Source organism: Falco peregrinus, chromosome Z (genome assembly GCF_023634155.1).
Source record: "Falco peregrinus isolate bFalPer1 chromosome Z, bFalPer1.pri, whole genome shotgun sequence".
In the NCBI taxonomy this organism is placed as follows: domain Eukaryota; kingdom Metazoa; phylum Chordata; class Aves; order Falconiformes; family Falconidae; genus Falco; species Falco peregrinus.
Genome location: NC_073739.1, coordinates 24031292 through 24043653, shown reverse-complemented (window position 1 = coordinate 24043653; position 12362 = coordinate 24031292). Strand labels below are relative to the sequence as shown.

Below are 12362 nucleotides of genomic sequence, written 5' to 3'. Positions count from 1 at the left end.
GCAGCAGAGTGCTCAGCAGCACACAGACATGTTTCTCACGCTGCCACAATACGGAGGCCAGGCTGCGATCACACTGGTCCTCACTGGGCAGGAGCCAGGTGAAAAACAGAAAGGCAAAATTAGCACAGCTGTTCAAATACATGGCAGAGTGATAACCCTAACATTTGAACCACCTTTAAGGGACTGTGTTTCCACTACAATTGTGGATAGGAAGTTTCAGAACTGGGAGCAAAGTGGCAGGCAAAAGTCAATTTTCATCCATCTCTCATCTTCCTTCTCACTTCATCTTCTTTTGAAGAGTGTTGCAGAGCCCTAGTTTGAACCGTAGGCACATCTTTTACATGAGAAGTTTGAGTGGTGGAAAGACATAATGAAATTTGGTTTTATTAGGTTTTTGAATGACATCATATTGTGCATACAGAATAAAGTAATAAACCTTATGGGGATATTTTGAAAGGCAGATTTATAACCAGAAAGCTTCTCTCCGTTTCAGCTCTTCTCCATTTAACAGGAGAAACTTAGAGGTTCATGGAATTAATCCTCTAGGTGCTTTCAGATAGATGGGACTTAAATTTGAGCTCAAATAAATGGAAACATTTTAATATGAACTGAAGATCACAGTGGAAGAAAGAGTTTAAATGCAGTGACTATAAGGGAATGTAGAATGAATTGATACCACCAAAATTGATGTAGTTTTCCTGGAAAAGATACTCGTCTCATCTATGCAGGCAAATTTTGTCAAAGTAATTGCTTTTTTAACACATTTTTATTAATAGTGAACCTTAGATTGTTCAAAGATTTGATTAGGTAAGTAGTCAGTGGCCCGATTTTTTTTGTGTTAACCCCTTTGACTATTAACTCTTCAATTTTCTTTATAGTTGTTGCCCTTTGCTATAATGATGATTCTTCTTAAGTTTTGTTCAGTTATATTTTCCTCTTGCCTCTTCGTTTTCCCCTGTGTACCTTCATCATACCTTACTTAAATATAATTTCTTGGTACTCTGACTTTCTTTTCTAGAGTGTGGTGTCTTTCATCAGATCCTTGCTCATTTTGTTGATCTGGCTTTGCTTCTAACAACCAATTATTGTTACAGTCAGTAATAGGCCTTGCAGCACAGAGAAGTCTGATATATGTCTTTTATGGGCTACCTTTTTGGAAGTTGGTCTTTTCCCTTCAGATTTTATTCATATCTATTGTGTTCCAGCTGAATCAATAATACATCACTTTTCCAAATAGTATGTTCAGCAAAAACCATCAACTCTGCTTTAACTTCATTTTAGTCAGAATGCCTGCAGATTGCTAAAAATAGTTTTTCTTAGGCCCTTTCTTCAAATGATAATGTCACTCTGCACATTTTCCTTGTCTGTACTTCGGCATCTTGACCATAAACTCTTCTGTTTCTTCCTTCATCTTTTTATTAAGTGCACCAAACATTATCTAAAAATACCACTTACAGCTGACAGTCTCTTGACAGGCTTCTATTTCAGATTTCATCTGATTTCTTCTGAAATATATATTCAAGCTGATATTATCTTCTTTTATGGAGCATATATTAACAAAATTACTAATTACTTCTTCTAAAGAACTCGCCTTTTTAAGAGATATATGAATTATTACCTCTTATGTACAAAATTTCCTGAAGCTTTCCCAGGCTTCAAGCACACCTTGTTGTTTCTGCTTATGGAAGTTTTAGAATTGCTAAGGAACATCAAAAAGAGTCAAGGAGTTAATCAGTCACTAAAGTGGGGGTCTTTTATAAACTATGGGCAGAATAACATGCTTTATTTGTTCCTGAGCTCTGTCCTCATGATGTGGTGGCAGTCTGTCTTCCGGAGAGGGATCAGAGCAGTTGTCTGGACCTAAGTTACAGTCCCCTCACTCAGCACTGGCCAAAAAAAAGAAAAAAAATCTGACTTAACTACACTGACTGTGCTCTATTCTCTGAAATCAGAAGACAACACACAACTTAGCTCTGGTAAAAGTGTTCCTTGAAGTCATAATAGCTCACTTAGTGTCTCTTGATTTCAGCTGCAGTAATGATAAAACCCAGTATTTTTAGAATAAAGAAGTGTGTGTTAATGGTAATTTGTAACCTTTCCAATGTAATTTGGTGTTTCCTTCTTGTACAGAGTTGTAATAATGCCTTTACACTTCTTTGTGGTCAGCACCTTATTTTCTGTCACTGGACAGAATTACTCTTAAGTAAGTCAGTATCTACCGACCACAATATTTTCTTGAAGGTGAGAGATACAAATGATTTTTTGTAAATGTTTGTGCATAGGATACTACTTACGATCTGGTCAATATATGCACTTAGAGTCAGGTGAAACACCAAGTGCCCAGAGGGAACATGTTTGCAGATTTATAAATGGCTAAATGACTCAAGCAATGGTGATGGTGCAATTATAATACTGGCTGGCTTCCTGCCACTCTCTAAATGTGAACTGATGTGATATTAAAGCTCATCTCATTCTTAATTCTACTGTGGAAGGCTTTTCACTTAAAACATTCTCATTTAGAATGTCCTTCTGCCTTTCGTTGTTATTGCTGGAGATAATTTTGCAGGAATTGTTAGCATGGGTATGTCCTAGTTGGGACCAGCCTGTATGTTGCTAGCCCACTCTGGGAACTGGGCAAGCCCTTGCAGGTAGGATGCATCAGTGCCTCTGAAGCTCTTTATTTTGTTAGGTGCCATTAATACTGAGACTTCTTGTGATTAGAGCATCTCTGACACACGTATTCTCCATTTTCTGCCATAGCCTCACCACTATCATATAGACATACGTGGTTTGGATGCCAGACAAACTAGGAGAGACACACCTGTAAAATTAAATAGGAAGCTGATCAAGCCTTAGCTGATTTCCTCAACTATTAACAAATTTAGCTTTCATACTTCTTTGAAATTTAGAGATGTTTTAACAGCTCTGTGGAGGTGACAAGTTGAGGTATATATACTTGCAGCCTATATATATCTGTAGCCTACATACATGTATGCAGGAAGTCTTTGACTGACCAAAGATGTAATGGTGTGTCTTCTATGCCTTGATTCAACATCTTTCCTGAAATTATAAAATCACTTAGGATGTGAGTGCTTTGTACAATCTGTTGTACGACAAGAGTATAAAGGGAAGCCAAAATGTTTTAGGAAGTACAGTTATCCTAAATATTCAGAGCACCAAAATGCTTGTCCAAAATCATAATTAAGTTGATTTTTTTTATGAAAGCCTGAAAAGTAAATCCTTTTCAGGTAATGTACTTCTTAGTTCAAAGTTGAACTTTAGCTGCTGGAGTCAGGAATGTGTCACACATCCATGCACTGTAAAGAGATGCCAAGGCCACCAAAGGAGGACTGGAAAGGTGAACCTGATACAAACTTGAACTGAATAATGATAATGTGAATACTCTCACAAACAGGGATATAGAAGGATATAAGCACAATGTATGTTACGCAAGCAGTGCCCAATTTCAGAGTTTGGTGGCTGTTTGTTTCACTCTTACTGGGAATTAAGCGGTGTGCTGGAGTGACCTCCAGGGCAATGTGTTTAAAATGTAATGGCAGCTACAGCTGTGCTCGTTTGGCATGTAGGGCTGGAGTGGGCACTTTGTTCGCCTGAGCTCAGGAAGTATCCTTCAACCGTCCTTGGGGGCCCAAGGTTTTGGGGTTTGTTTCTTAAACACCTCTGCAATCTGCTTATGTGGGCTATTCCAGTGGCTGTCCAGCCTGGTAATTAGATTTGGCTTCAATATTAGGAAAAACTTTATTATTGCACATTTGGCCAAAATCTGTTTGCCTTGTTCCCAGCAGGTAAAGAAGATGATAACTTCCTTCTCTATAGCAAACTCTCACACAGTGGGGGACTGCAGAAGACTATATATTTGAAGTCTTTCGTCATCAGTTGTCTATGTTTCAGTTACTGCCCACTGAATTTCCTTCACTTTCCCACTTCTTTCTTACAACATGGTGCCCTTAACTAGACAAAGAAATCCAATGAAAGCCTCACCAGTTCTTGGCAGGGTGGCTTTATCAGTGCCTTCGGTGCTGCTCTTTCCCCCTCCCTGCTCCTTTGCAAGCTTCCAGTGATTCTTCTCTTTGTCCCCTCCCTGTTTCTCACCAGACAGGAGCTGTGAAATGCTGAAATAATTCAGTTTGTTGCATTGTCTCACACAGTCAGTTACACAGAAACTTCTGCCTGAGAGAGAAGTTTGAGCTGATAGTTCATGAGCACTGTGGTTTCACAACCTCTAGAAACAAAGACTATTATTTTTAAAAATGTCTGCTGAAATTAAGCTCCTGAAAGATGAACCTGCCTTTTTGAAAATGGTGGGCACTGAACTGTTCTTACTAATTTCACTGCTACTTTTGTAGGTGTGGCCATTTATTTAATCTTCCCCAGGCTTTTAATGTATAACTTACGATTTTCCTACAAGATTTTTCTAGTTCTGTGGGTGCTATTGAAATGCTCAGTAGGAAGTAGAAAGTTAAAGAGGGGAAAACAAACCCCAGTTTGAGCTACAAGAAATACACAATCTTTCTCTGAATTCTCCTGCATGGCACATTTATCAGAAACTGCCTCTTACCTAACAATGATGGAGGTATGACTGAATGACTGCAATTCTGCATTTCATTTCTAAACAAGGTGTTGAAAAAAACATCTTGTTTGTTTGACTTGGAGCCAGATCCAAACCCAGTTCTGTATTTCCCATTATCCTTCTTCATATCATGAGCTGGCATTAACAGCTACTCTGCACTGAACTATGAAAATGGTTTTAAAATGAGGAAGAATCAGCAAACTGAATCAGACCTACTATTTTTATATTTATTATTCTTCAGTGCTACAGTATCGAAAATCCGTATTTAGAGAGAAACCTTATTTTTAAACTAAACAAATGCATCAAAGAAACAAGGAATTGGAGTCACCTCGGTACAGGTGTGAGCCAATAAATCTGTGAATCATTCATTGAGAAAGTGTTCCTTGTGGGAACCGTTTTGCTGTTGAATAGAGTGATGTCATTTTCTTTTCCTGTTTCTGCTAATTTTCAGTCTCACTTTAGCTTGTAGAAAACTTTGAATTTAATTTTAATGAAATATAAGAATTTACATGAGAATTAACTGAATATGTGCAGAAAAAATCTCCATGACAACCGAAGAATTTTAGATGAATTAACATTTATTGTATAGAACTGAAAATTTTAAAAAAATTGTTAGCACATACTGGCATTGGAACAGATCTTGTATTTCTGGAAGCCAGTGTGTTGCCTGAGACTGTACTGGGTGTAACAGGATGCAGCCCACAAGTAAGGTGTGGTACAAGAGTTTTGGATAAAAGCCAGCTAGAGGCAGAACGAAAACAACCCTAAAAACAGTGATGTTTTTTTTTGATATTGTGATACTTATAAAGAATGACCTAAAAATCAAATACAGACATAGCATGAAGGAAGAAAGGAAACAATGTTGGGAACCAATAAGAAAATTATTTACTCTTTTGGGTGGCTACGTAGATTTTGCAGACCTTTTGCAAGCTATGTGGTGTGTTTCTAGATTCACCTAATACTGAAATGCAACGCTCCACAGTGTGGAGCAATAGTATTTATAGCAGCAATATTAAATGATGGCTAAATATTGCAAATTATAGAGTAACTGTTTAGATTGATTAGCATAAAACTAAGTGCAGTTACCCATCTGAGGTAAGGAAAGCAAGAAACAGACTTTACCTGCTCAGATTTCAGGTAAAGTTAGTGGATGGGTAGGGTGGCCTGTGTGGGATGGAAGCAGGGAAGTAAAGCTAAGAATAGAACTAATCCACTTAAAGTGTGAGGGAGGAAAAAGCAAGTTTGTTAAAGTGGGTAAGATTTCAGATGTTCTTGGTCACAAGGAGTCACGAGAACAACTTGTGTTTAAAATTGAAGGAGCAGTCATTGCTCTAGATTCCTGTGCCCAAGAAAAACAAGAGACTTTGGTTTCAGGGTCAGGGAGCTGGTAACCAGTTGCTTCCTCTTCACTGTTGCTTCTTCCACCCCCTGGCACTCTCGATTACAGGTTTCAGGAGTTATTACAGTGAGGGCTTGGAGTGGCTCTGCAGGCTGTGCCACCCAGGAAAGGACCTGCAACCCTTCCTCGTTCTTACCTCAGAGGTCTCACTGCCAGGGCAACAGCCAGTGCTGACCAAGAACTTCAGGTACTGGCAGTCTTGCATGAAGAGGTGTGTGCCATCAGTGACTCTCCCCATCTAGCATTTTCTGGCATTAGATGGATCCTCTGCTTCTTCAAAGCAGATTGCTGGGTGGGTTTGATTCCCTTTTTACTTTTACAGCTGTGCAAGCACTGTTTCTCTTTCTGGATTTGGAAAATCTGGCCCTCTATTTTGTTACTTACGGAAAAATCAGACCCAAAGCCTAGTCCTTTCCTTCTGTAGTGAAGTGGTCACTTGTTTGTTTTTGTAAATGTATTGTTTTCACTTGTTGCCTAAGGTCTTGTCCTTAATCCCCAGACACATGTATTCCAGTCAACTGTAACATTGTATAGCAATATAATTTTTAATACTGCTCTGAAAATCGATTATAAAAGGACACATTGGGGTTCCCCATCTCTTTCCTTATCGATTTGCAGACCAAATGCATTTAATTTAACAAGACTGCAGTCTTCCTTTTTTTGTTGTTTTGTTTTGTTTTCCCCCTACCAATAATAAAGTTTCTGCAGAACAAGTGTGGTCACTACCTACCTCCCTTTACTGTGATGCTCTGCTGCTTTCAGTGGCTTCATATAGAGGTGGGGAACATAGTACCAAGTCCTAAGAAGTATGTCCTGAAAGGAGTAAAATCCAATGCATAGTCTTCCCAAATGATACTGCAGGTTGCAGAAGTGTGGTGAATGCTGGTATGAATTTATCCATCTGCTGATACTGACTGTGATGAAGATGTGGATAATGGCAACATTGTAAGCAACACAGCAAGCGTTGGGCTTCTGTGGCAGAGAGAGGCTACAATTTGCAAAACTAAGGGATTTATATTGCCAGAAAACCTGTGGCACTCGGAGGGAACAGAAATGCTAGAAAGGCTGGGTGGAAGTTGGCAAGCATTACTGCAAATTATTAAACACTTGAATGCATACATGTGTTTGACAATCATGTGGAAGCTGCCAAATTTCAGCTACCTGCTGTGTATAAGAAAGCGTGCATCACAAACGCATTGTACCATTTCCACAGGCTTGCTGGATGGTGTGATGCTCAGGGTGGTTTTGCTGAGTACTGAATGTTTTATAGCTCTGTTACCTATGACAGCACAAAGCTTTTCCACCCCAAGAGCAGCTGAGAGAGCATTGTCATTGCTTTGGTGGGATGGCCGTGGGCTCTGGGTTGTGGGGCGCGGTGGGATGGGCTCTGCCCAGTGACTGGAGCCCACAGGCAGGCCAGGGTGCATCTCGGCCGTTCCCAGGGGGCATCTCCATCTCCAGTGGCAGTGGGAAGAGGAGTGATGAGGGGTCTTTGGGAAATACTTCCCTGCTTCTCTTTAGAGAAGAAGGTGGATTTTCTTCAAATATTTCCACATGTGGTCAGAAGGGCATCAGGTGGTGTTTTAGGAGACGTGTAGCTTGGTGTGCACAACTACATACTCTTGTTAGATGTGTGTCTTGCCATGTACAAGTGCAAACAACTGAATCAGCATATTTCAATAAATCTGTACATGAAAGCAGGAAAAAGTGATTCTACACAAATGTGATTAGAATATGAATTGTTTATTTAATCAACATCACATTTTTGCTTGCTCTAGAATGTCATCTTCTATTTAAAGCACTGTCTTGAATTTCATAGATGTTTGTGACACCAAATTCAGTGTTTTTCCAAGCTTTTTTTTCTTTGACTTTAAGCATTTCTCTGTCCCTTCTTCCAGATGCCCTGGTGTCTTCCTCACAGTTTTTCTCTACAGCACTCGTTTGGCCTACCTGGCTTTTTTCATTTGCATATCAAAGAAAGTATTTAATTACTTCCTTATTGTTGTTGTTCCCGTCTTTCTGTTCCCTCATTGAAGGTCTGATCTTTCTTCATCCATGCTTTTCTTAAAGATCAGTCTGTAAAGTACTTATAAATAATTGCTTTTGCTTCAATAATAACAAAATAAGACATTTCTTTGGGTTTCCTTCCATTATGGAAAAAAGGGCAATGAGTCACTGTTAATCTTCAGGCTGAAATGGAAAAATCCTTGTAAAGAAGCTTCATTGGTCTCAGGTAGGAGTGTCATTATAATGAAGCGAACTGGCACACCTACCATTTGTCTTATGTAAACTGTCACAGGGAGGATGCAAAATATAGATATGCAAATGATCCCCCAGCATTATTAGAGGACCTAAACTACAGGATAATCTTCTTTCAGTACTATTCCTTTACTGCCTAATAGCCAGTTTTTAATTTTAAAGCAGAGTGCCCTTAGAAATAATTTTTCATCTTTAGAAAGAAGTACGTCTTTTTTCATTATTGCTGTTACAGAAGATTAGGTTTTCTATTTACTAGATTATTATTAATTAAGAATTAGGTTTGTACTCTCAGTAGGTCTGGACTCTAGAGTTATGAAAAACTAGAAAGTTAACTGCACATGATGTAAGCTGTAATTGACTTGCCAGTGCATGTTATTCACATGTAACATCAGCAGATGAGTCATATGCATTGCACAATAATTCTACAGTTGTTTTTTATTGCTGCTCTGAAATATGGGTCCACACTTCATGATGTTTGTTTCCTGTAAAGTGTAAATCCAGAATGTCTTCATCTTCAGTGTCTGTGTGCTTCTTCTGTTACGTGTTTAATGTAAATAATAAGAGCAGTATCCTGTAGTTGTCTAAGGCAGGGTGGGCTGGTCTTCTCATGCTGTGGTCAAGAGGGCAGTCCTGAGCACCACTTTGACCTCTCTTGTTTCCACCGGTCAAGGAATTGGTGGTTTTCTTTCCTGCATTGGTTGGGCACTGACAGGAAACTAGGAACCTCACCTTTTCTTTGATTTTGTGGAGTGGAAGAAAGTACAAAGTTGTGTGCACTTAAGAGATATCTCACACCCCCCACTCCACCTAGATATATCTGTTTGAAAAAGAAAGGATAGAACAAATACTGGGTTACCATACTGTAAAATTAGAAATTTGTTGGATGAAGGGAGAAAGGTAAATTGAATTCTAACTGTATTGCCACATTTTTCTTTCATCTTAATCATGTATGCGGGAAAACCCGAGAATTTCAAATCCTGTTGGAACCTGAAAACTTTCTGCCCCACACGTTTCTGAGGTCAGGTGCCCAAGTTCATCCTGCAGCTGTTGGACTCACGCATGTGCACGGTGGTCCGTTCCCAGAGGATGTATGCCTGAGCAATGAGGAATTGAACCCAGCATGGTGCTGGCAGCTCAGCCTGTGTGCAGCACTTCCCCAGCAGCAGCCCCACCATGCCTGTCTTTTTCCTGTGGTTAATTGTGGAATATATTCTAAAATCTGTGGCAGAGGGTCAAACTAGCACAGCAGACTTTTTGGGTTTATTACCTTGTGACCAAATTTGAAGTTATGTTATGATCTCCCATGCCCTGCTAAAGATTGTAAGCTTAACAGAACGATTATGTGAATGTCTTTAATACACAGAAATCTGTAAAACAAAGACAGTGTTGTAACATGCCTCTTGTGCCAAGGTTAGAGGAGCAAATTAGCACCCAAAATAACAGCAGGGAAGAGGGAAGGTGGGATGAAAGTGAGGTCTGTATTCTCAAAAATGCATCTGGATGCTACAGGTGGGAACCTGCTGACTGATACTAAATACTTTATTTGAATTACAAAGGAGGAGGAAGCCAAACCAGTGTATTTAGGGGAACAGACCCAAGCAAGAGGGCCACTGTGGCTCAGGTCTCACCATGTAATCTACCAGAGAAGGATAATTCAGTCTGAAATAGTGGAGAGGGAATCTTACTTTCAAGCACAATGTAGCATTTTGTTGTGTAATTTACGATTTTTCATAACCTTTTTCCTAAATTTGAGGCCACACACCTAACATAGTGTCTAATTGAGCAAACTTTGCTTTGGTTTACCCTTGTGGTGTAAGTTCAAATAAAGCTCTCCCTGATAATCTGAATGGATGACCAAAGCAGGGGAATGTCTGGCAGTACAAAAACACAAAGGAGGTGAACTAGTTTATATGCAAGGGTAGCTGAAGGGCTGCCAGGAAAAAAAAAAAACAACCGCCTTCTAGAAATAAGGCCAAATAATTATGCAGCCAAAAAATCATGGTGAGATAGAAGAACTCCTGCTTGAGAGGGATTGCTTGCTCATACTAGTGCCACATGAATAGACTTAGTTATCTGTGAACATAATGCGTGTTAAGGTAAAGTAATTGCAGCTGGTTAGGAATATCCCTGTATAGACCATTTTCTGCAGTGCCATGCTTGTTACATCTGTTTCTGGTGGGTTATTATCTTGGCATTGTTTCTTATTGCACTTAATCTTCTAATGAGTATGTAAGTAATGCTTTCATAAGTACATTAATCAACATCTTTTGTGTCAACTTTTGTAAAGCTGTAAGGAGTTGCACTGAAGGGATCTCAATATGAGTCTGTTATTTCAGAGAAGTGATAAAAAGATACTGCAAAACAGTGAAAGTGGGGAGAAAGGAGTGTACCCTTCTTGCCACAAGCAGGGTCTGTTTCTGGATCCTGAGGCAGAAAGTCTTTCCAGCAACTTTTGCCTTCAGCCGTTATATGCATCTTGCTCTCCTGCTTCATGGGGATTTTAGGGTGTTGTTTTGTAAAACTGGCTTGTGTGCTTGCAGGAGATCATTTTATAAAATGTCTCAGAGGCACCACAGGCTCTGTTTCTACACATCTGTCTATGTTTTCTTGGGCTTTGAAAAATGAATATGGTAAAAAATCAAAACTTCACGTCAAAGCTCTGACCTTTAAGGTAAGTCTCTGAGGGAAAATTACTGTAGTTCGCAAATACTGCGTGTAGCTAAATACAACAGTAAAAAGACTGTTGGGAGTCTTAAACGGAGCATTAGTGTATGTTATTGATAGATCCTTCTTTTATTAACTTCCCATATGTCATTGTGCAAATCTGTATCTTCTGCTGACCCTGTTTAACCTGTTTAACTGTGCATTTATGTAGTGTTCATTCTGTAATGGCAGTTCTTGGAGAACATGTGATGCAAATCCTGGATCAGCTTCCAGACCCTGTGCCACTGCTGGTGTTCTTCTAAAAGAGCTGCAGTAGCACAGCTGGGCTTTGGGAGTCCAACCCAGAAATTCACATTAAACCTTGCTGCCCTTTCTATGCAGCATAGCATACAAAGTGTTGAAATACACCACTTCAGAACATTACATTAACTCAGAAAAGTATTTTCTTTCTTAATGTTTTTATCACGACAAGGCTCCACAGACATAACATCATTAAAGAAGAAAGCTGAAGTTTTGTGTGTTTTTACAAAACTGAATGGTTGTAAAAGCTAAGGGAGACAGAAAACCAGATCTGAAGGATCTTTAGAACTTACAAATATTGCTGAACTCACCATAAGCTGCACATGGTCAGCACATTTGCAAAATCAATCTATTATGTGTTGTCTATACAAAATAAACTTAGCATACTGGCTATTTACATTAAGAAGAAAGAAAAAAAGTAGTTTTGGTTTTAATGAAACTGTGTTTGACTACAGAGCCCCCAGTTTTCTACTGATGGGGGAAAAAAGACAACTTTTTTCTTCAGCCCATTATACTTGAGGGATAATTTGAAGCTAGTAAATTTTTACACCAGACCTTTCTCTTGAATAATTCAGATCTGTGTGGGCATAGCATAGTGCTGTTGTTTAGTGACCAGCTAACTGAATAAGAGGAGGCAGGGGGAGGTGGAGGGAAGCTGAAGTTAAATATAAAAGTGAAAAAGCAGTTCCTAAAGGTTACCTAGTTATATCACAGAGTAATTCACATTCCCTGAATTTAGAAAATTCAAAAACTTTTCAACCGAATGTGTAATGTGTATATATTATGAGCTTCTTACCTAGTTGATATCTCCAGTTTTTCATTTAACTGGGAATCAAAGGTAACCTAAACTGCAAAAAGTTGTCTTCTCTTCTTTAGGGGGCACTCCAGAGTCCTGGTCATATTTAAAGTTGATTGTTTTCTAGCTCATTTTTGAAAAGAGTCTTTTGCCTGGTTTGTTTACCTTAATGCATAATGCTGAACACAATTTCTCATGTTGTTTTTTCTGTAGGATTGTGGAAAAGGGTTACTACAGTGAACGAGATGCTGCTGATGCTGTTAAACAAATCCTGGAGGCGGTTGCTGTGAGTATTACCTAGCATCATATGTTCAGCACTTAATCTTTCACCTATAATGGCTCAATAATTACTT

At 39.1% G+C, this 12362-nt stretch overlaps 1 protein-coding gene across 1 annotated transcript in view; it reads left to right on the top strand.

Moving 5' to 3' along the window:
- The window catches only part of CAMK4 (calcium/calmodulin dependent protein kinase IV), a 170276-nt gene that overhangs the window by 96500 nt on the left and 61414 nt on the right, over positions 1–12362 (top strand). The window contains exon 5 of the mRNA XM_005242512.4: positions 12223–12295. Within this exon, the coding sequence (XP_005242569.1) occupies positions 12223–12295 (73 nt within the window). The remainder of the gene's footprint in view (positions 1–12222; positions 12296–12362) is intronic.